This window comes from Mytilus californianus, unplaced genomic scaffold (assembly GCF_021869535.1).
Source record: "Mytilus californianus isolate M0D057914Y unplaced genomic scaffold, xbMytCali1.0.p SCAF_3, whole genome shotgun sequence".
NCBI classification, from domain to species: Eukaryota; Metazoa; Mollusca; class Bivalvia; order Mytilida; family Mytilidae; genus Mytilus; species Mytilus californianus.
In genome coordinates, this window is record NW_026262679.1 from 54,735,243 (window position 1) to 54,761,323 (window position 26,081).

General features: G+C 33.2%; 1 protein-coding gene across 2 annotated transcripts in view; it reads right to left on the minus strand.

Annotated features, from left to right (window-relative positions):
- Positions 1-4,101: 4,101 nt before the first annotated feature.
- LOC127734906 (protein wech-like) overlaps positions 4,102-26,081 on the minus strand; it is a 36,427-nt gene continuing 14,447 nt past the window's right edge. The window contains exons 2-5 of one of the 2 annotated variants that reach the window (XM_052244942.1): positions 23,841-23,999; positions 11,566-12,552; positions 4,741-4,881; positions 4,102-4,320 (exon numbers count right to left, since the gene is read on the minus strand). In XM_052244942.1, coding sequence (XP_052100902.1) covers positions 4,157-4,320; positions 4,741-4,881; positions 11,566-12,547 — 1,287 coding nt within the window. In that variant the 5' untranslated portion in view covers positions 12,548-12,552; positions 23,841-23,999 and the 3' untranslated portion in view covers positions 4,102-4,156. The remainder of the gene's footprint in view (positions 4,321-4,740; positions 4,882-11,565; positions 12,553-23,840; positions 24,000-26,081) is intronic. The other variant, XM_052244941.1, reaches the window with a different exon arrangement.

Consider the following 26,081-nt stretch of genomic DNA (forward strand, 5'->3'; position numbering starts at 1 on the left):
AAACTCGAAAAGCTGCTTTTAACAAACAAATTGACTTCTTTGTTGATATAAAAACATTTAAAATATAGTTAATGTTATCCATCGCACTTCAGCGTATCCACCATCGCACTTCGGCTTAGCTATCAACAAGATAGTGTCACAATGCGACCATCGCGTGATCAAAAACACACTTCAGCGTCCAACCATCGCACTTCAGCATGACCATCGCGGTTCGGAGTACCATCGCGGTTCAGAGTCCTACATATATATATTTAGTAGCATCAAAGTTGTAGTTTTGTTGCCACACCCCTAACGACATAGCTCTATTTAATAAAACCTACAGTCCACTACTAAGTGGTATTTTAGGTCATGAGAAACACTTGTGAACGGCCCCAGTACAATTGGCTGTAGTTAAATCACAAATGATTATACGGTCAATTTGACTGCTCAAATATCACAGTTGCAGTATATATTGTCATACTTATGTTCTCGCCAATATAAACAGTTGTTTGCATAATAAGCATTTTTTGTTGCTTTAGAGAATAAAAGAGGGACGAAAGATACCAGAGGGACAGTCAAACTCATAGATCGAAAACAAACTGACAACGCCATGGCCAAAAATAAAAAGACAAACCGACAAATAACAGTACAGATGACACAACATAGAAAACTAAAGACTAAGCAACACGAACCCCACCAAAAACTGGGGGTGATCTTAGGTGCTCCGGAAGGGTAAGCAGATCCTGCTTCACATGTGGCACCCGTTGTGTTGCTCATGTTATTACAAATATGGTAAATAGTCTAATTCGGTAGGTCACATTCGTGAAAAGGGAAGGGTACTGTAGTTACGACATAAGGAACATATCCGATATCATCTGTGAAACGGTTATTCCATAACGGTCAACCAACTCGTGATGGCGTCCGTAAAATTTACGAAGGGATGATTTCAATTTCATCATTTGGAACTCTTGGTTTAATAGCTTCCTTGTGAGCAGCAATCCTCTATCAAGGAAATCATGATAGGAAATACAAGCCCGGGAATATCGTATCAATTGGGAGATATATACTCCGTATGCAGGCGCTGCTAAAATGTTGCTACATAGAAATGGAAAGTTCACAATTGGGAAGCATATAATTGACCAATCCACTGAATGAGTTGCAATGCATGGTGGACTACTACGTACTTTAACGAGAACACGTGTTTTTCAGTGACCTACAACTCACTTTTTCTTCATTTTGTGTCTACGTTTAAAAGCTTGAGTTGTATGCTCAGATTAAAATAATAAACGGAGAGCTGATGAACTGTAACACCTGATAATTGTAGGTTAATGTGTCAACAAAAACCGTGTAACAGTGTAATAACCTATGTGTTACAATTAATTTGTTTAGTATGATGCTTTTGTTTAATTATTCTAAAACAAAGATATGTAATTGATGGATAGATTAAAAACATGTAAGTACAATTCGAAACTAGATTGTTGTGATCCACAGGTCGGGACATTTCCAGAGGCGGATTTAGGTGGGGGAAGGGCTGTCCCTCTTGTGGAGCTTCATTATATGGTTAATGCAAAGACTTTTAACTTGTCCCACTCCTCAAGTTGTCTAGTTTGCCCCTTTTCAAATTCCTGGATCCGCAACTGATTTCTTTATACGGATATGCAATATTTAGCATAATAATGCTCCCGCCAATGCATGTACAATGTATCAGTGATTGTTTACAAATAACGCATTTTTTTCTGGGCGATTGACCGACCAATCCACTGAGTGAGTTGCAATGCATGATGGACTACTATGTGTTTACAATTGTTTATAACTGCATGACATACAACACAATTTTTAACACATTGCCGAAAAAAGAATTGATCTTTATACCTTTTCTTCATCTGTGTTTACATTTACAATACAAAATATTTTGTTCTATGCTCAATTTACGAAACATTACTTCGTTACTATATATATATGAAAAGAGGGTTTTAAATACTCGAACCATAGCCACTAATATTATGAATATAAACAAAGAAAATTCAGACATTCTTTCACGGAAAAATGCGAAAAACCAGAACTGCAACCACAAGGATGAATACACAGACTAAACGTATTCGTTTACGAATCAGCAACCAATTGACAAACGACATAAAAATTCAAAAGACATATATATAAGTAATGCATCTAGGTTCTGAAAACGGGTGTCGCATGAACTTTTCAGTAATACAGTAAAATTGGGAAAGCGATTGTCAAATTTTCGTAAAATAGACTAAAAATTAAAAAAAAATGGGTTTTTTTGGTTGTTGTTAATTTGTTACTTCTTTTGATTTATAATATATTCATTCATTTTCAATTTCTGTTTTTACTACTAATTGATTCACAACATCTTTACAAAGACCAAACTGTACCGGTTTCCCTTTTACACAAATATTGTTATTTTAAATGAAACTGTTGGTTGTGATGATAAAAAGAATGTTTAAAACAAATTCCTTTAAAATTTTTGGAAAAAAAAATTATTTTATGTATCGAAATGTGAAACAAGTGATTATTGACATCCCCACTGGAAGGCTTCTTACAGACTGTGTATGCGTAAAGTCATTGTTATCGATAGCCGATGACAAACAAGTTAAAGGTAAATGATTTGCAATTATTAACAACATAAGCATAGGTGTCGTCCACACTGTTACGGGATTACCTCTATATTAGAATTAAAACGCAAAGGATATGGAAAAACAAAAGTGTTGTAGTGGTTATACAGTTCCATAAATACTAATACTGTATAACGAGAATTGTACTTTTGACATAAAGCTCTGGTTGTAAATCCATCACTTGAATCTATCTTTTTTAAACGGAAAGAAACTAACCATTTTCATTATTTTTTTTTTAGTTTTATACTTAGTATCAATATTGTTTATACATGTACAAATGTATATCAACGATAAAACACAATAGGTATAACAAGATCAATAAAAGTGTTTACATGATTACAATTATAAAAAATCATAAAAACAATGAAAATTACTTATCATCCTACTGGTTATAATTCGATCTCTTAAAAGCAGATTTTTATCACCAAAAATAAACGAATACTTTTTTCTGTTCTTTTAAGCTTTTAACACATGATCGACACTTTTAAATCTATTCATTTTTCTTAAATTTGAATCATGGTTAAATAAACAATTTTCATACATTTCATGTTTATGTTCTATTTGTGCTAATTTTGGAATACCTTTTGCTGCATGTTTAGCACTTCCTTCAATAAAAAAAAAACCATTTATCTCAACCCTTAAAAATGGATTATTGGATTTCCATTTGTTTTATCTTAAAACCTTTTTAAAACTATCTTATTATATGCGCTTTGTACGAAATATTGTTTAGGAAAAGCGCTCGTATCAAATAAATGCTGGTACTCCTATTTTCATACACATCTTCTGTTTCAATCATATACCAGACGTATAAAATATATTAAATTCAGAAAATATTCACGTAACTTTGCAAACTGTAAGTCTGAAGAGTTTTTTTTTTACCATACAACATGTATAAGCTTTTCGTATAATAAAGACAGTCATATCTTAAAAGATCATGTCAATTTCAGGTTAAGATAAACTTTTAATGTATAACTATCATCAAAATCTTCGATTAGGACTAAGTCTTGATCACTGCATTGTCGTCGTTAAAAGCTAAAATCGAAGTACACGTAGCACAAAGCGTTGGAGCGTCATCTCTACATCAACTTTATTGTGCCACCTCCTGGATGTCAATCTTAAAATTTCACAAAAGGCTATATTTTGAATATAAACAGAAAAGGATACCTCCAATCATAATATGGTAAAGAAAAACAACAAATAAGTTTAATTAAACATCTAAATAGCAGGTGTACAACTGCATGTCCCACAGAAGAAGATTTGCAAGTTTGACTGTATTATGTACTGCACTTTTCCTGGAGTTGCAGGTTAACATTAAGTGTGACACGAACGACGATGAGACCAGACGACAGAACTGATCAATATGTTTCGGCTACTAATCAAAATGTAGTTTCTCTTGGCAGTAAACACTAAACTTTAACATTGCTTATGGTTGATACCATTAGTGTAAAAAGGATAAATAAAAGGCAAAAAACAAATAAATCTATATTTTTATAATTTATTTATAATCAAAATATTTTTATGGATGATGTACCAGTTACTAGTATTTAATAAGGAGGTTGTATAGGTCGAGGACTACCTGCCCCTGCCTGTAAGGCTGCAGCTCGTTGTAAGACAACCTGTGCCTGCGTAAACATTCCCTGTTGTCTGTAATACTCTGCCCATGCCTGGCTGTAATCTGGCTGGCCAGTTTGTGGGTTGATGGTTGCAGCTTGAAAAAAATATATTCAGCTATTATCATCTAAAAATTTTTGACATTTAAGAGCACTTTTGTAGCCTACCAGATTTTCACATAATTGCATCTACAATGTTCCCGGTCTTTACTTTGCCTACTTTGTCCAAATCATTAACATGAATGTATCTGCTGACATGGCAGAAACGTAAGCAAATCAGCATGTATAATCAAGAAATCGTAACAGACAAATCGGAATTGACAATAGCAGAAATTTCCTAATACGGCGATAAGAATCACCCCTTAAAATAATGTATAACTTTGAAAATCATGTGTTACCAAAATCCAATGTTCTAGAAACTGAAGTCTCATTGTATCTGTGGTATACGCTTGTGTACAGTAACCAAATAAATACATCATAAAGGATATGCATATTGAAAGTGAACTGTTTTCACTTACCAGGTTGTTGAGATGCTGGCTGCTGTGACTGTTGAACTGTTTGTTGCGTCTGTCCACCATACTCGGCATTTGGAGTTTGGCTGTAGAACTTGGCATAGTAAGCTGCCCATGATGCGCCATGATCTTTAGCACGTTTTTTCCCTAAAAAAAACAATATAACTTTGTCACAATCTAAAAAATTATACAGCCAAGCCGTACTTTTAGTTCGAGTTAAATGTAAATCGAAGATTTAGCAGCCGTTGAAAAATGAACACACATGAACCAACATATCACTTTAGGCTGGATTTTTTATTTTAGATGTAGCTTTTGAACTTAAATGTGTAATTTCGATGAAAGATGTGTATGTATATGAATTACGTGTTTTTTTTTTTTTTTAATTTTTGAGTTGAATAAATGAAGTGTATGAAGATATAGATTACGGACAATTAATTTCCTCAATAATTGCTTTTACAAATTGAAAAAAGTTTTTTTTTTTTAGAAAGTTTTAGGACGAAACAAATGGGAACATAACAAGAAAATTCGTACGGTTAAGATAACAGATTTTATTCGTATACGATTAAAGGGATAAAACATTCAACAAAAGGTATGACAAATTCAGCATGAATTGTTTTTTTTACAAAAGTTGTTCAATAAATATCAAATGATGTGATAAAACATGTATGTGAATGTATGTGAAATGAAAGTGTCCATCAAACTTCAAAAAGTACAGGAAATAGGTTAGTTCCTTTTGATGATAGAAGACGGATTTATGGCGATGAATTGCCAGCCAGAGCTTACGATCACAAAAATAATACAGATCAGATTAATACTGTTATTTTTCCATATCCTTTGTGCATTCTTGTAAATAAACATGTATATTATTTTGTTATTAGAACTTTAGTCACAAATTTTATGTTACGGAATTTATTTTTCACATTTGTTTTAAATAAAGAACGATTTATTGATGAAATAGCTATATTGTAAATGAAGATTTTGGTCAAAATGAAATAAGAAAGAACATTAAGGCAGATGCATCGCCTCATTCTTTTATTTGAACTGAAAGTAGGGAAATGCCCACCTTACTTGCCGAATACCTATCTTATAATACTAAAGAGGGATCTTCGAATCATGTCTTTATCGGGGTTATCATTAATTTGTTTTTGATAAATTAAAACATTACTTGATATTAGATATCACTAAACAGTTATGAAATATTATAGCAGTACATCCTGTCGATACTCGTATTTTGGCATTGCACATGTCCTCAGACCGTTTATGACGTCTTTAAGCTAAATCAGTTGAATATGTGCTAATTGACAATTGTCTTTCGGAAAACATTGTTTATGTATAAGTTGAAATTGGTTTTGAACCAGCTTTGCGTAACTGCGGGTCCTCTTAGATCGCTTCTTTATGTTTTTGTTTTTTTGTTGTGCGTCGTGGCGATCTGAGGGTATTGTTGTCGTTGGTTGATGTCTGTCATCTTTGTAATTTCGTTATTTTTTGTTAGCATTAATACGGTCATTGCTTTCCTCTTTTAAATTGTTTTACACTCACTAAGGACATGGATGTAAGCAAACATACGTGACCGTGCAGCTTTCAACAAAGAGAAAACCCCATACCGTATAGTAAGCCATAATAGGCCCCGAAATGACAAAACGTGAAACAATCAAAAATGAAAACCAACTAATTTTGATTAAACAATAAACGGAAGAAAAACAGATATGAAAGACTGCAACAAACGACAATCCCTGAATTACAGGCTCCGGACGGGACAGGCACATACAAATGCTGCAGGAAATATTGTGGTATGACAGCACAACTTATTAAAAAACTGTAAAATTTTCAGAAAAAAATATTTACGGTTAACCTTTTTGGAAGGCCTGCTACTAATGATTCCGAGCATAGGCGACCACAGAATCGAAATAAAGCGGAAGTTAGCGACCGAGTGTCATTTTTCACCAGATGGATACTTTATGTTAAATAAAGGTATACAGGTATTTTTTTTCAGAGACAAGTGTTTATGGCACCAATATAAAACAAAAACACGAAAACAAAACTAACAAAAAGATAAAAGACACAAGGTACCGATATAAGAGTACTCGCAATTACTGAAAATAGTTCAAAAGCCAATTACAAATAATAAATAACATGTGTTCCAAGACAAAACATAAACCAGTATACACACAATATGTTACCCCAAAAGTTTTATTTATTGGCCTGAAAAGTTAAAATTTTGAGGAAATGAGAGGTATAAATGTACCAAAAGGTAGCTTGTAATTTGTAATCGTTTGTAATTGTATATCTTATTTTTTTCTGTTGTATTCGTGTGTTATGGTAAAGATAATTAATCACCCAGTTCATTTATTAGATTTTAGTTTGGGTCAACTAAATTTATACGATATATTTGGTTTACAGTTTGATTTAGAAGAAACACCGACATAGCTAGATAATACTATTAATTATCTAATTACTACCACATTTTATATTAATTAGTATTGTAATTTTCATTGTTATTAATAAATGTTATATGAGTATTATAAACCAAATCTTGAATTCTATCCTATTTTTGGAGAAATTTCAGAAATTCAAATGTGACGTCACCTTTTTTTTTTTGCGTTGATCTCTTTGACTAACTCGGCTGTGAATCTTTATGTGCTGGTTTATGTTGTTTTATGTATCCGTTTTTATTCTGTAGTTAGTCACCACTTCTGTGTTATCATGCATATCTAATATATAGTCATTTTTATAATTTACTGTTTGCAAAAGTATAAATTATTCTAAATACTAAGGATTTTTCATCCCAGACAAATAACCTTAGCCGTATTTGGCACAACTTTTTGGAATTTTGGTCCTCAATGCTCTTCAACTTTGTACTTGTTTTGGCTTTCGACCCTTTTTTGATCTGAGCGTCACTGGTTAGTCTTTGTGGACGAAACGCGCGTCTTGCGTATTAAATTTTAAACCTGGTACCTTTTATTAGCTATTATTCGTATGTTTCTCTGTCCTATATGTTCTCCCATTTATTTGTATTGTAGTCCTGTCATGTAATGTTGTCATTTTATGTTTCTCTGTCCTATATGTTCTCCCATTTATTTGTATTGTAGTCCTGTCATGTAATGTTGTCATTTTAATGTTATATTTAACATTGCCATAAAAGTGGGAGGTTTGGCTAGCCACAAAACCAGGTTCAACCCACCATTGTTTTCTTAAAAATGTCCTGTACCAAGTCAGGAAAATGACAATTGTTATCGTATAGTTCGTTTCTGTGTGTGTTGCATTGTCGTTTGTTGTTTGTCCACTTCAGTGTTTCTCTTGTTTCGTTGTCAAAATATACTATATTGTATTGTTTTATTTGCGTAATTCTCTGTCCGTAATGTTGTACTGTATTCATGTCATGTAATGGTGTCATTTTAGTGTTATATTTAACATTGCCATAAAAGTGCGAGGTTTGGTTAGCCACAAAACCAGGTCCAACCCACCATTTTTTTCTTAAAATGTCCTGTACCAAGTCAGGAAAATAGCCATTGTTATATTATAGTTCGTTTTTGTGTGTGTTACATTTTAATGTTGTGTTTCTGTTGTGTCGTAGTTCTCCTCTTATATATGATTTGTTTCCCTCAGTTTTAGTTTGTAACCCGGATTTGTTTTCTCAATCGATTTATGAATTTCGAACAGCGGTATACTACTGTTGCCTTTATTTATAATGAAGACAAAGAGGTCCATTAGTGGTATTTATCATCCTACAGTCATTTTGTATATCATATTCAACTGTTTGTAGGTAGATGGGATAAATATTTGATCATTTATTGGTCCACACTATATTCTATGATGATGCCGCTTGATTTGGATTTTTCGAAGAAATTTTGCTCGAATCGCTGTAGATGTTGTCTTACATTATACATGTTATACTAGATTTTTCTCAAACTATTGAACTGATTATGACAAAACTTGACAGTAATCCTTGAAATAACCAGTATTACAAAGGGAAAAAAATTACATTCAGTTTATTCAACAAAAAAGTCTTCTTTAGGTGTAATACCACCAAATCATAGTACGTCACATCCGGTTGCATACGAAAAAGGGTCGAAAAAAATATTCCCTTAAATTTGACAGTTGTAGGAAATTAATCCTATATTTCATTGCAGTAAAAAAAAAGTCATAAACATATATCTTGTGAGTTTCAAAGCAGCCTTATTTTTTTATTTGGTGTTTCTATAGAATATTTTCAATGATTTTGGAAACTTGTGGTTACATGGTTACTAAAGCTTGTACACAAGAAGAAAAGGGGTGAACATTTGATTGGTTAACTTCCAGTGATGTTTATCTTCTTATATGCAATGAAATGTTATGTGAAATTTTGTATATAGTAATGGACAGGATAAAACTTTACTGATGTCAAGTATTTATTTATTTGAAACAAAGATAAATTCTGCACAATTTTTTGAAAAGTGCAAATTTAACAAAGAATAATAGGGAAAATCAATGGTGGTATTACACCTATTATGGGAAGCTGCACATGCACCTTTGACCTTGTGTGTACCCTCATTTGTTAAAAATTTTGTGCTATTTAAGTGAAATATTACAAAAATGATATATTCTGAGTGGATTGAGTCTCAAAAACACATTTTATGAGAAAATTGCCTTGAAATAGGACTCTACCATGAATATTAATAGACAGAGCAAGCCATACTCAGTGTTTTGGGAAGCTTTTTCTGACTTTTTCTCCTTATTTCTTATATTTTGCTATAATAGAAAACTTTTTCCTAAGTAATACTTTAATAAATATATAGTTATTAGTAAAGGAATCTATTTTTGAAGCAGTAACAGCAAATTTTTCACTAAAAGGGAAGCTGTTTATGTCCCTCTCTGGAACGCGGCATACATTTTAGTTTTACGTAAAGACTTATTGAAACCTCAATGGAGTCAGTAAACTTTTATATGGATAGTTCATTCAGCTTGAATACTTCAATTATTCATTAATTATCACATTTCTTCCATAAATGAGTGAAAGTTACCCCAAAATTTTTATTTATTGGCCTAAAAAGTTTTTTGAGGAAGTGAGAAGTATAAATGGACCAAAAGGGACCTTATAATGAAGACAAAGAGGTCCATTAGTGGTATTTATCATCCTACAGTCATCTTTTGTATCATATTCAACTGTTTGTAGGCAGATGGGATAAATATTTGATCATTTATTGGTCCACACTATATTCTATGATGATGCCGCTTGATTTGGATTTTTCGAAGAAATTTTGCTCGAATCGCTGTAGATGTTGTCTTACATTATACATGTTATACTAGATTTTTCTCAAACTATTGAACTGATTATGACAAAACAGTAATCCTTGAAATAACTAGTATTACAAAGGGAAAAAATCACATTCTGTTTATTCAACAAAAAATTCTTCTTTAGGTGTAATACCACCAAATCATAGTACGTCACATCCGGTTGCATACGAAAAAGGGTCGAACAAAAATAATCCCTTGAATTTGACAGTTGTAGGAAATTAATCCTATATTTCATTGCAGTAAAAAAAAAAGTCATAAACATTTATCTCGGGTGTTTCAAAGCAGCCTTATTTTGGTGTTTCTATAGAATATTTTGGAAATTTGTGGTTACATGGTTACATGGTTACTAAAGCTTGTACACAGGAAGAAAAGGGGTGAAAATTTGATTGGTTCACTTCCAATGATGGTTATTTTCTTATATGCAATGAAATGTTATGTAAAATTGTGTATATAGTACTGGACAGGATAAAATTTTACTTATGTCAAGTATTTCTTTATTTGAAACAAAGATAAATTCTGCACAATTTTTTGAAAAGTGCAAATTTAACAAATACTAATAGGGAAAATCAACACCATAAATCAACATTTTAGGGTAATTATCACACATTTATGTACGAAATGTGATAATAAACGAATAATTGAAATGTTCAAGCTGAATGAACTATCCATATATTAAAGGTTTACTGACTTACTGACTCCCTAGAGGTTTCAATATTATTCATCACGTAAAACGTATGTTTAAGCCGAGGTCCAGAGAGGGACATATACTGGATCCCTTTTAGTGAATAATTTGTTTTTACTGTTTCCAAAATCATTTCATTTACTTATAAGTTATAGTTGTATATTTCTTAAAGACTTACTTAGGAAAAAGTTTTCTTGTATAACCAAATATAGGAAATAAGGAGAAAAAGTAAGAAAAGATCCCCCAAAACTCTGAGTATGAATAGCTCTGCCTACTAATATTCATGGTAGAGTCCTATTTCAAGATAATTTTCTCTCAAATGGGGTTTTGAGACTTAAATCACTCAGAATGTTTCATTTTTGCAATATCTCACTAGATAAGCATGAAAATTAAAAAAAAAAAAAAAAAAAAAAAAAAATGGGAGTATATACAAGGTTAGAGATGTATACGTAGCTTCTCTAAATTGGAGTAATCAAAACCATTGTTTTTCCCTATTAGTCTTTGTTAAATTGGCATTTTCAAGAAATTGTGCAGAATTTTATCTTTTTTCAAATAAAGAAAAACTTGGCATGAGTAAAGTTTTACCCTGTCCAGTACTACAGTCGAAATTTTACACAACATGTCATTAAATATAACATAACAACAATCACTGGAAGTGAATCAACCAAGGTATATATTTATAACTCAGAATTTTTTTTTCTGCAATGAAATGCAAGGTTAATTTCCTACAACTGTCTAATTCAAGGGGATATGTTTTACGACCCTTTTTTGTATGAAACCGGATGCGACGTACCATATTTTGGTGGTATTATACCAGATATGACAGTTTACAAGAATTCTTTGAATAGAAGCACAATCAGTTATGCAATACTTACTAAATTGTTTTTTTGAAACGTGAAGCTTTCCCGAGAATGTCCCATCGAAATCGTCCACACCTTTTGGAATCACGCTGGCAGACATTATCTGAGCTTGTTTATCCTTATGCAATTTGATCTCAACAGTCGGAAGACTAGATTCAGTCGATGCGAATCCAAATGATGTAACGCCTTTGAATAAACTCTCAATTGTCTTATTATAATTATAATTCAAGGAAAACTGTCTCAAACGTTCATCTTCTGTTAATGACTGAATATATGTCTCTTCAAACTCGATCTTCTCTTCTAGCGTTTTGCTTCCAATGAAAGTTTGTAAGTCGGATGCATGATTATGAAGATCTGAAATGTTCTTTTGTAATACTGCTATCCTTTCTGATTTCTCCTGAAGTTCTTTCAACAGGTCCTCAATTTTCGTTTTCACATCACACTCAGCTGAATTTAATTCATTAACGGTTTCTTTTTCTAATTTATCAAACTGAATGTTGATTCTTTTGCGTAGTATTTTCAGACTATCATCAAATTTTTTTCGTTGTTCTTTTATTTTGGTAAGATTTATTTGTCTGTCTTTGACTATTTTATCAATATTGTATTTCAAGTCTTCTAACGATTTCTGCAAACTTTCCAACAAACCACCAGATTGAGATGTTTTCGCAATTTCCTCAATGGATAACATCCCCGTACAATCTTTATGACTTGTTGAAATGCACAAAAGACAACAAAGTTGATTATGATGTGGACAGTACATTTGAAGATTTTTCTCATGTTCGGTGCAGTGGTGCATTATGTTTGAAATATCAGTGGACAATTTTCTGTAGTCCTCTATCAGAATCACGCCATGATGACGACTTGCTTTGGAAAAACTATGATGGTTTTTACATTCAGTACAAAGACCTTCGTCACACTCCGGGCACCAGAAATCTGCAGTCTTCGTGATATGTTGGGCGTCACATATCCCACAATAAATTTTTGTTGGATTGTCCATGGGATCTAAAAGAAAATAATAGATAAAGTTATTATTGTTGTTATATAAGTTTTTAATTATATGTTTATTTTTACACAACAAAAGTGCCCAAGCTGAGATGTCTCATGTACACATAAAAATAATTTTATTAGTCAAATATACTAGTATTTGATTTACTGCTTGCAGTTTTCCAATTAAAAAAAACGTAATTCTGACGAATGAACCATGAAATGTAGATCAAGGTCAGAGGAGCCCTGACAGATGAAAATTTACACATAGCAATCTTTCCATACACGAAATAAATTTGAGACAAACTAATTCCCATCAAATTTGGTCTGTGTTGGAATAAATGAATTTTAATCACATATTCTGGTCCTTCAAATAGTAAAATAACAAAAATATCAAACTCAAAAGAAAATTCAAAACGGAAAGTCTTTTATCAAATGGCAAAATCAAAAGCCAAAACACATCAAACGAATGGAAAACAACTGTACTGACTTTGTACATGCATTTCCTTGTGTAAAAAATGGTGGATTAAACCTGATTTTATAGCTAGCTAAATCTCTCACTTGAATGACAGTCGTATAAAAATAGGGTCGTCAAATGCAAGCTGGTTACTTATTCCTTATTCGTTAGCTATTCGTTACTTATTCCTTATTTCTTATTCGTTACCTATTCGTTTCTTATTTCATATTCCTTATTCATTACATAATCCTTACTTATTTCTTATTCTATATTCGTTACCTATTCGTTACTTGTTCCTTATTTGTTACTTATTCGTTCCTTATTCGATTTTAATATGTTTCCCCCTTTCAATGCTTTATTTCTTATCCCTGGTAATAGCTCTTGGTTTGTAGAGGTGAGATTACCCTTTTAGCGCGTATGTACCCGTTTCTGCGCTCGACTAATACCCTGTTACTTTTTTGTTCCTTCTTCGATTTTTAAACGTTGCACCTTTTTATTTTTTTATTTCTTTTCTTTTCTTGTGTCTGGTAATATTTCTCGGTTGGTAGAGGTGAAATTACCCTATTAGCACGTATGTTCCCGTTTCTGCACTCGACTGATAGCCTTTGACTTATTCGGTCCTTTTTCGTTTTATACTTTGCACCTTTTAACTGCTTTTTTTGTCCCTGGTTCTCCGTTCGTATAGGAGAAATTATCATTTTAGCGCGAGTGTACCCGTTTCCGCGCTGGATTGATGCCTGTCACTTATTCTTTCCTTATTTGCTTTTTATATGTTTCATCTTTTTAATGCTTTCTTTTCTTTTTCTTTTTTTGTCTTTGGTATTCGTCCGTGGTTCGTAGAGGTTAAATTACTCTTTAAGCGAGTATGTTACCGTTTTTGTGCTGCACTGATACCCTGTTACTTATTTATTCCTTATTCGCTTTTTATACGTTGCATCTTTTTAATGCTTTCTTTTCTTTTCTTTTATTGTCTCTTGTATTAGTTCTAGTTTAGTGGAATTAAATTAACCCTCTTATCGCATATATACCAGTTTCTGCTCTCGACTGATACCCCGTTGCTTTTTCGCTATTTATTTATTCGAATTTTATACGTAGCTCCTTTTTAATATTTTTTTTTCTTTTCTATTCTTGTCTCTGGTGATAGTTCTTGGTTGGTACAGGTTAAATTATCCTATTAGAGCGTATGTACCAGTTTTTGCGCTCGACTGATACCATGTTATCTGTTCGCACCTGTTTTGCTGCTTTATTTTCTAGTCTCTAGTGTTGGTTCCTCGTTCGTAGAGGAGAAATTGTCCTATTAGCGCGTGTGTACCCGTTTCCGCGCTGGACTGATACCCGGTTACTTATTTGCTACTTATTTTTTCCTGATTCGATTTTTAAATGCTTTCTTTTTTTTTCTCTTGTGTTAGTTCTTGGATGGTAGAGGTGAAATAACCCTTCTAGCGCGTATGTACCTGTTTTTGTGCTCGACTGATACCCAGTTACTTATTCGCTACTTATTCGTTCCTCATTCGATTTTTATACGTTGATCCTTTCAAATGCTATATTCTCTTTTATTTTCTTGTCTCTGGTGTTAGTTCGTGGTTCGTAGTGGTGAAATTACCCTATTACCGCGTATGTACCCGTTTCCACGCTCGACTGATACCCTATTACGTATTCGCTCTTTAGGGTCAAGTGAGCTTTTCTCATCGCTTAGCGTCTGCGGTTGTCGTCGTCGTCGTCCGTAACTTTTACAAAAATCTTCTCCTCTGAAACTACAGAACCAAATTTAACCAAACTTGTTGGGGTTAATAGTTTAAAAAATGTGTCCAATGACCCTGCCTGCAATACAAGATGGCCAACATGGCTAAAAATAGAACATAGGGGTAAACTGCAAGTTTTGTCTATTAGTTTGACGCTAATAGAGTAGTTTCACCTCTATCAAGCAAGATTTAAAACCAGAGACAAGAAAATAAAGCATTAAAAAGGTACAACGTATACAAATCAAAAAAGGAACAAATAATTAGTTGCGAATAAGTAACAGAGTATCAGTCGAGCACATAAACGGGTACATACGCGCTAATAGGGTAATTTCACCTCTACGAATCAAGAACTACCACCAGAGACAGGAAAAGAAAAGAACAGAGATCATTCTCAAGGTGCTACATATAAAAGAGAATAAGGAACAAATAAGTAGCGAATAAGTAACAGGGTACCATTCGAGCGCAGAAGCTGGTACATATGTGCTAACAGGATTATTTAACTCCACTAATCTATATCTAACACAAGAGACAAGAAAATAAAAGAAGATAAAGCAGACAAAAGGTGCAACGTATGAAAATCGAATAAGGAACAAATAAGTAGCGAATAAGTAACAGGGTATCAGTCGAGCGTGAAACGGGTACATACGCACTAAAAAAGTAATTTCACATCTAAAACCAAGAACTATTACCAGAGATAAGAAAATAAAGCATCAAAAGGGGGAAACATATCAAAATTTAACAAGGAACGAATAAGGAATAAAGAATAAGTAACGAATAGGTAACGAATGAATAAGGTATAAGGAATAAGTAACGAATAGGTAACGAAAAGGGAATAAATTACGAATAAGGAATAAGGAAAAAGTAACGAATAAGGAATAAATAACCAACCCGACGACCCTTTCATTATATTGACAACAATGTGTGACAAATTTCAATTGATCACTTTTCTGACTAACAGCTATTCAGTATTATTAATATGTTCTTTAGTTTCTTTATATAGTAAATACGTTCATGGTCCTACAATCTATTGAAACATTTATTTTGGCATTGCGCAATGCTATGTTTTTCTCTGACTGTTAATGACGTCTTTACACTAAATCTATTGGATTTTCGATGTGAACTGATTGATATTTTAGTCTTGTGTTTTGAAAGGATTGTTTTGTGCTTCGTTTCAATATGATGAGTTGAGCCCTTTTGATTTTTATAGTTTGTTCTAATGTTGTACTGGTACACCACTGTCCCATGTTAGGGGAGGGGTTTGGCGCCAACAAACATGTTTAACCCCGCCACATTCTGTATGTGCCTCTCCCAAGTTAGGAGCCTGACATTCAATGGTTGTTGTATGTTGCTGTGTATCATATTTGTTTTTCATTTTTTGATTTGTACATAAATAAGGCCGGTTGTTTTCTTGTTTGAATTGTCTTACTTTTGTCATTTAGGGGCCTTTTACAACTAACTAAGCGGTATCGGTTTTGTTTATTTTCAAAGGCCGTACGGTGACCTATACTTATCAACTTCTACGTCATTTGATCTTTGGTGGGGTTGTCTCATTGACAATCATACAACATCTTATTTTATCTTTATGCATAGAAATGTAGGAAAATACTTAAAGTATCTGAAAAACGGATCAAAATCGAGAAAACTGATTACTAGTATTGACCAATGAACCATATGCATGAAAATGAGGTCAAGTTCTGATGAACCCTGTAAATCGGACACATACACCTTAAAATCATTTTACATGTCTAATAGAAGATTGTAACAAATAAATCATATTAACCAATGAACCATAGAAAAGTGCGAGCCAATGCTAGTACAACACTGTTGCAAAAACATGTACACATACCGATCAGTACATTAGCTAAAAATAGTTAATAGTATCTCACAAACGGACATTGTCCCCAAAACTTAACATTGACCAATGAAAACAAGGTCAATGTCAGATGTATCCTGCCAGGTGGACATTACGGTCAATTAGTTTACACGCTTTATATATTGTTAACTATTGCTAATAGTATATGAGAAAAGGTTGTAGCAAAATCATGTTGATGAATCGACTGTATAAATGAGTTCAAGATCATATGAACCCTGTCTGATGGACATGAATGATATACAATCATTCTATATGCCAATGTTTAACTCATCAAGACTGAAAAACATCACTGACAATATAGTTTTTTAACAGTAGCTAAACTATGTAAATGATATCAAGAGCAATTGACGTTTCCAAGACGGAAACTTTGTAACATGAAATCTGTTTGTAAGATATGTAAGATCCAGGTCTTCTATCTTTGAAATATACAGCTTTATGCAAAGATTACGCCGTCACCGCCGTATTTGCATTCCTATGACTTGCATTCTTTGATATTCGTTTGCAAGCGGGAAAAAAAAGGAGAAAGTATGATAACGCCACTTATCACATATTTAGTACAAAATACAACTTAGTATTATATTATTACTATGACACAATTAGGGATACTTGAAGTAAACATTATGTGTATCATATAATATGGGAAAACAGAAATATTCATTAAAAAATAGATAAAAATAAAATTAGTTAACCCAACTAGTAAAAAACGACTAAATATATTCCTAATCAGTGGAAATAAACAGTAGGTATTAAATAGAATAACGATGAAACTTTAATATTTGACCTTTTGTGTGTAGTACAAGTGAATATAACCATTCTGTACGGCTTAAATCATGTTCAGACATGTTATCAAATAAATTGTAATGAACACTAAATGTATTTTAGCCCAACGTGTTTATGTATGATATGGTGGACACCCCGATGTCCTGTGGAGAGACGTTATCAAATTCATCAATCAGAAGAAAGTATGTAATTATCTACCGAGAAAAATCCCATTAAAGACAACGTACTAACCACAAGTGTCAGTATCTTGTTCAAACAAAACCATATTCGGTTACGACACGAAAGAAATTTACATAACGACAAAGCAATAAAATGTGTGTTTTTTTTGTAAAAGATTTTCTCGAACAACGACAGATTTAGATCATCACGTGGATACACTACGTTCAGATGGTTTGTTTCTCTGTTTCAAAACATTCGGTGTCAAGAGAAATTTACAGATACATGAAAATATGTGTGTCAATCAACCTCCCGAACTACGTATACCTAATAGTCAGTTTCGATGTCGGCCATGTTCAGCGTCCTTTGACAACACACGAAAAGTCTGTTTTCAAGGATTCAGTCAAAATTTTCATACAGGGACGGGATCTATTGCACTAAACTCTCCACCGCGGATAGAGAACAACGACACGAGGAATGAAGCGTACGATGCAAAACTATAAGACACGTTCTAAGCCAATGTTATCCTAATGGTTTAGAAAAGAGGTAAAGAAGGTTAACTTCAATAAAAACGTCCGCTTAACAAACTCCTTCACAATCAATAAACTCATGACAAGGGTTCAAGACATGGGTTCAAGACATATACCAACATCAATAATTCTCCTTTTCTCTCAACCTGAAATTAATACTTATCTTAAGACACACTGAAACTGGTGAATATCGTTACTTCAATTCTTACACCAACAAAACATTATCTCAACGACCTATTAACGTGTCGAAAAGACGAGATCTCAAAAGATTAAGTCAAGACTTTGATTACAACGTTTCAACGTTACAGACTTCATTTTAAGACAAAGGCCGATTATTCGATGAAAACCTCAACTTATCATCACCAAAGTCAGATTCTGTATCTACCATTGAAATACTCTATTAGAAATAGGAAACGTTCATCTTTCCGACTATATCAAAATCTTTGGAAATATTACAGCTTCAGACTCAGCTCATGATCGAAAAAATTATCGAGACAAGTTCTGCTCCTTTCGATATCTAGCCGTTCATCACGGACATAACCATAACCATCGATAAAAATACACTAAAACTATATATGTTTTTGCAGATGGATTGGATTCAAATTCATTCAGATAACCGATTTCCAAAAATGCTTTTAACATCAACGTTAATGTATTTCAATTCAGAGAAAAAGGAATATGTTTAACCATGTATAAAAATGATTTTGCAAATAAAAAATACATAGCATCTGAACGTATTCGATCACCATCCAGCCTATATTAACAATCACTAAGCGTATACATAGAAGTGTCAGTGCTCCACGTGTCAGGGAAAACCATCTCTACAACATGAAAAGAACAAAACAACCTGCAAGGAGCAGACCAAATATTCTTTTAAAGGCGGAATTAACTCAATATTTTAAACGATTTTCGAGAACCCGAAACAACTCGACAGACCCTTCCAATGGTTTCCCTTTTACTATTTCAAAGACATACTCCGAAAGACACAAGAACCGTCGTTCAATGAACTAGAGTGGATACACAGTTACCTTCCGATCTCCGTATCCATCTTTTCAAACGAGGAAGATTTCACTCAACATCGGTGTATCATAGAAATCAACATTGACGTTGAAATTCGGGATATGGTTGAGTACATGACTGAAATTGGTTTACACGCTCATCTGCTGCCGTTAGATAAACAATTTCCCGGTTACGAAACCTTGGATTACATTTTTAGACAATTTAGTATGATGTTGATGTGTACACGTAAATGGTAACTACTGCCTAGTCTGAATACAGATCTAGACTAACCAGATCTTAATCGACGGCAACCGATATACCTGAATTTACCGCAGTGGATACGTCTGAAATATGACTGAAAAACTGAAAATGATTTATTGTCTTTTCAGAGCTTTTCATATCAAATTGAACGCTTAAGATCAAACTTGGTTGACTAGTGATAAGATCTCGCAGAACTAATGGAAGACGAAGAGTGGATAGAAGAACACTAAAAGATACTATAAAATGTAGAAAAGCTTAAAAACTAACTCGACGATTACTGTCGACACATTTATCTAAACACCAGCAAACAGTATTAACGATTAAGCCAAATAACCATTACGCCTACCTTTGCACCGAAAGATTCAAAATCATGGCCATTGCACAATATATTACTGCCAAAGCCAATTACGCCTCGTTCCTAAAAGCTTACGACACCCTCTATATTACCATTAGACACAACATCATAGGTGGATCCTCGATCGTTTTTCATTGATTTTACAAATAAAAACACCTTTTGATTCGAGTTAACCAACAGAATATCTGCCAAACATTTCAAGGTTCGATGCCTTTGCTCTAAAGAAAACGACATGCCGACAGGACCATCGTCAGACGTCGTCTAGAACACGGTTACCTTCAAAAACCGCGACCGTTACATGTCGGATTTGATGAATGTTCTCGAACACAATCATGAATATCATTTACCAAACAAACTGAATACTTAAAAGCAATTCGGTCCTTATCAAGCAGATGGTTACATGACAAAAATACCATATTCAAATTTTACGGATGTTATTTTCATAGGTATACGTCTTGGCTCACCAAATCTATTAAGGACGAGAAATGGTTGGACGCGAAGCAGATAGTTTTAAACGAATAGTAAGTAAGATAAGAGTTCAGATAGTTACATGTAGTAGTAAAACTTGACTTCTGTACTTAAGATAATTGTGAATCAATATAGCATGATTTCATACAAGCTTAGAATATAGTAAAGTGCTCTCGACCAATGAATTTGTATGATTTGATATTCCTTAATAGTGAAAAATGAATGCAAATCATGTTCTTAGTAAGGTATTATCTTATTGTGTATGCCTATGTACAGTTCAAAACAAAACAAATGTACTGGTGCAGTAAAAACCGATATTCCACTGTCCATAGAATCGTAGTAATCGTTCCACGGTTTGAACGAAAGTTTTGACGTCTTAGTTGTTGTACCATTCTCTGGAGTCTTTGAAAGATATCATTATGTGTTCTTCCCATACATGTTCAATAACTTGTACTCTTGTGGCGATATGTTCGATTGTTACGGCGAAGAATAAAACGGAAAGGAAAGTAAGGGTTATTCAGTTTCAGAACGTCATCGAACCATTTGTAGGGTTAAAACCCTTTGGCTTCGGGGATGTCGTAAGATTTAAGGAACGAGGCATAATTGGTTACGGCAGCAATGTATTGTGTAATGGCCAGGATTTTGAATCGTTTGTTGCTCAGACAGGTGTATTAATTATTTGGCTTAATATAAACCCGTCGTGCATTTGCAGATGTTAAGCTAAATAAGTTTTCAAGATATTGATGTCAGAATTAGGCCGGATACAGACGATCTGGCTACAGTAATCTTCGATTTCGTTTTTAAAGCTTATTCTAGATTTTTCAGTATCTTTTTGCGTTCTTCCATCCAGTCTTCGTCTTCCATTAGTTCTTCGAGATCTTGTCACTTGTACACTAAGTTTAATCTTGAACAGTCAATTTGATCTGACCAGCTCTCAAAAGAACAATACATTATTACGTCAATTTCAGTTTTTCAGTCAATTTTCACATCAGTACTGCTCAAACATTCCGCTTGCAGTCAATTATGATCTAGTTAGTCAGTGTGTTTCAGTAGCAACTATCTACCTGTAATCATCAACATTATATTAAATCGTCTAAAATGCTACTGACGGCTAGTAAGTTGACTGCTAGCGAATTGTCTGAACCATACTCAATTTATTATAGTGAATAGTCTGTAAAGTGATTGAAAAGCTGAACATAGTTCAGACTTTTCAAATGCCGTTAAGATCAAAATTACCGTTTCAGTTTAAAATTAATTTCCTAGTATGTGGACCATCGATGTGTTCGATCCGGTATTGTATGGTTTCGAAAGCGGGGAAATTGTAATGAGGGTGTAGACCAATACTCAATCATATCCCAATTTGAAACGTCGATGTCGGTTTCTATGTTACATCGAGGTTGAGTGAAATCTTCCTCGTTTGCATAGATGGAAACAGAGATCGGAAGGTGTTTGTGTATCTACTCTAGTTCATCATGTTCATCGAACGACAGTTCTTGTGTCTTTTGGATGATGGCTTCGAAGTTGTAAATGGGAAACCATTGAAAGATTCTGTCATCTTCGGGAACGACTGTGCCGTGTTGTTCCAGTTTCTCGAAAATTGGTTAAGGTGTTGAATAAATTCCGTCTACAAATATATATTTGGTTTGTTCCTTGCAGGTTGTATGGTTACTTTTCATGTGATGAGATGGTTAAAGTGTCTCTGATACGGGGGCACTGCAACTTTTGTGTATCTGCTTAGAGATTGTTAATATAATATAGATGTTGATCGAATGCTTTCAGATATAATGTATTTTGTTTTGGCAAAAGCATTCAGAAATGAAATAAAAGCTACAGAAGTTCATCATGTGGCTTAGTATCTGGGAATGTTTTACATAATTCTGCGAGCATTTCGACCAGGAGCAGTTGCGGATACAAAAGCTAGTGGAAAAAAATTCCGACCAGACAATCGGACGAACGTTTTAAGCCAATATTTTTATTGAAGATGGAGAAAATAAGATAACGTTGACAGTAGTTTATCGATTTTTTAAACGCAAATGAAGATCAATTTCATTTTTAACAAATAAAGCATTTGAACTAAAGATCACGACTTTTTCATTTATAAAGTCCAGGTTGAATATTACATGTAGAACCATCACATCCCTTTCTATGAACTTCCGATCGCTATCCAACCTATTTCATATTTCCACTCATAACTATTTATACCTCACAACAAGACCGTCGAGCAGCAGCAGCAGCAAAACACCTAAAATACAATGCCTGTTAAGGTTAGGCATTTAGTAAAGTCATTCATTTTACAAAATGCCTTTATTAAGAAACTGTCTATGACATATAGAGGAAGAAGAAAATATAATTCACTAGTATAAGTAAATCTGTACAATTAAAATTTTAATTTCAATGTTTGAATAATCACTATAGATTCCTATACTTATCGCCATTAGATTAACTTATATGTTTTAAATCCCCTGAAGTTTTCCTGAAGTTTGGAATCTTTCCAAAATGTCAAGACATAATCTTCAAAATGTTTTTTGCTATATTTTTTAGTTAGAATTCTATCTCTTTATAACTTAACTACGCACAGATCTGAAGTTACTGCGCAAGGCCTTATCAGTTTTTTTTCCCTGAATTTCAGTAAATCGATTTTTTAAAACAATGATTTTGTCATTGTCTATGAAATTGTACTTTTATGAATAGTAAGAACAATGATTTAAGACCGACAGTTAAGCAGTCTAAAGTTTGAAAAGAGGTATTATGGAACAGTTTTAAGACCCAGGAATTTAACTTTATTTGTTTATGAGACTTACTCATATATAATGTTATCAAGTACAGTGACGGACAATCAAGTTGTTCTTCTTTGGATAAAATTTCAAAGGAACATAGAACAGCTCTCAGATCCTTCAGGATTTAATTTTTGTAAGTGACGTGGGATAAAAATGTGCAGTTTCAAAGTGAATTGTCAATACCCAAATCCGTTATATAGAAGCTTAAAAGCAACTTAAGTAATGAGATTTACACTCAAAACAATGTTTTCAGAGCCTAATCTGCGGGGAGCATGTATATCATAAAGATGGGACAGGTGCTTAGCAACATTTGAAGTGATAGAAGTTAGATGTGGCATGAGTGTTCATAAACCTTGAAAACTATAATAGATATTGAGAAACTTTAAACAAGAATCTAGCATCTAGATAGAACACATTCTTATCCATCAATGACGATTATTACACATTTTTGTGTTTCGGGCGAAAAATATAATACAGAGAAACTATTTACAGCAAAAATGATCAGCAAGACAATGCTAGGTACACGTTACAAGCTCCCTGGGGTTTATAGTGTATAAAGTCAAACAGATACGATCCCGCACCACTTTATATTTCATATTCGTGTAAGGTAGTCAGTATATATGTATTTTTATTTTCTCCTCCAGAAAAAATTCTTGAAAAGCCCGGAATCCTTAGGGCTAAATGGGGTTTCCTCGTAAAATTTCATTCCCCAAACATCCTAATTTTACCTTCTAATTGTTTTTGTTTGGGTTTTGCTCATTATTGAAGGTCGTACGGTACCCGATAGTGGTTGTTTAATCTGCATCAGTTATGTCTATCAGCTTAATATAACAATGATGAACATTCTTGATAACTTTATGTACCAATAAATCAAGTATGGTCGAATAAGGCTTTGTAAGAGTGTTTACCTTAAGAAGTTGGACGTTGTTCCTGGATATATAAATTTGGTTTCGTTTTAGCTTTCCCAGGAAATATATATGTTCCCTTTCACCATATTGTACATGTAGGACACAAGTATTTTATCATATGAACTTCAATCTACAACAGTGGTATGGGAGGGATATCATCTAAAAGATAAACAATCACTTAAGATATTTTTAGAATGAGATGATTTATTAGAACGTAAAAGAAACGTCTCATTTTGTACATAAAAGGAATCAAGTCGCGAATGTGTCAAGAACTCACGGTCATTAAAAAATAGATTCCCAATTTTTTTATTTTCTTTTTCTGCTGATCCCTTCACCTGCATGAATTAAATGACAAGCTTACCTCACAGGTCAACCTAAATCAAGGACATACCAATTGAATACTGATGGTTTTAGTAAGTTAAATATAGATTAAGGTGTAGCAATTTCTTGGGGTACTACAGCAAGGAACAATAGTCAAAGTAGAAGTAATAAAATGTAAAGCCTGCCGGATATTTATTTGTAGATTGAATCACCTAGCGCGAGTAATTTTCTGAAAACGAATGTTTACATTAAAACTAACACTCTGATTATGTTAGGATTGGCTTTAAAGTAAAACTATGGATATAAAAATAAGGAGATGTATGTTGACTGCAAATGAGACAACTAATCATCCGAGTTTTAATCACGTTGTCCGACCATACACCAGTATGTGCTGTGATGAAATAAGAAGTATGGAGACGATGAAATAAACAAGCATTCTGAGAGTATTGCATGGCAATACATAGTCCCCTACCAGGTAAAAATTCATTTTACTGGAACAAAATGCTAACTTTTTCTATAACTTGTCATGGTGTAAACAAAAAGTAAATATCATGTCAATATCTTCAAGCATGACTAAAAACAGTGTGGAAAACTGATTATATGAGTGAAAAAAACATTAGATATGATTAATAGTTCTCTAAAATTAGATATGATGTAATACAGTGTTTATCTTTTTTCAAATTATAATCAAATATAATTAATAGTTCCAAATATTTTTTCTTTCATTTGTCACAAACTAATATAGATTTGTAACTTATCTATAAAATTCAACAACTTTTATCTACACAATGTAATGTATTGAAATATATACCTTAATAAAATAGATTATTATCTAGTTAAAGGATTTCTCTTCATAATCTTTTTTTATATATATAGCATTCAAAAAATAGTTTAAACAAACCTGCCAAAAAATTCTTCAAATAATTTAACAAAGAATGTCTTTTAAAAAATGAGTTATCTCCCTTTGTACAGAAATATGGTTTATCATAGTTCATGTACTCTAACATTAGATATGGCCCAGAGTTATGGTCCATAACTCTGGACTAAATCATCAGACCGGAACAAAATTCGAACTTGATCTATCACTTGTCATGATAAAACTATATACCAAATATCAAATCAATATCTTCAAGAACGAAGAAAAAAAGTGTGACAAGCTGATTTGCCGGACTGACGGATGGACAGACGGACAGACGGACGGAGTGCAAACCTAAAGTCCCCTTCGACTTCGTCGGTAGGGGACTAAAAACCAAACAACTAAAGTCTTACATTGTAAAAAGGCCAAATTAAAACTGATATGATAATAAATATCAAATCTTCATTTTGGAGAGTCTGAAAATTGACATTATCAATCTTAAATTTCAAGCCGAAGATAACAAACCTGAAAAGACATTATACAACGTTAAAGAAAGCAAATAACAACAAAAACAATTAGAAGGTTAATTTGGAATGATGAAATAAGTCAGGCTTCAAAATACTAAATTACTGATTGAAATCAAAAAGACATATTAAAGGAAATTTAATTATAAAGAGGAGATATAACCTTAATATTTACTGAAGGAATGGTCGTTTATTATGATCTCTAAAACTGCAATCCAACTTACAATGGATCCACTCATTATACTGATAGGATAATCCTTGCCCCAATACAAACTGGGATTATAATAGAATAATAGAAGAAATTTCCAGAAATGAAAAAATAAAGCAAGCAATAAACAGTCCAGTTGATCCGTGCATATATAACTAAAATGCTCGGCAGGATGCAGCTTGATACGACCGAAGAGTTCGAAGCTTGAACAGTTGGGGCAAGTATGGACACTATATTTAAGCTAGATACCGCTCTGAATATGAAAAGTGATTAAATATTTGACACATCATACGTTTCTTACACAGAATAAATGTGGTCAAGAACTGCAAACT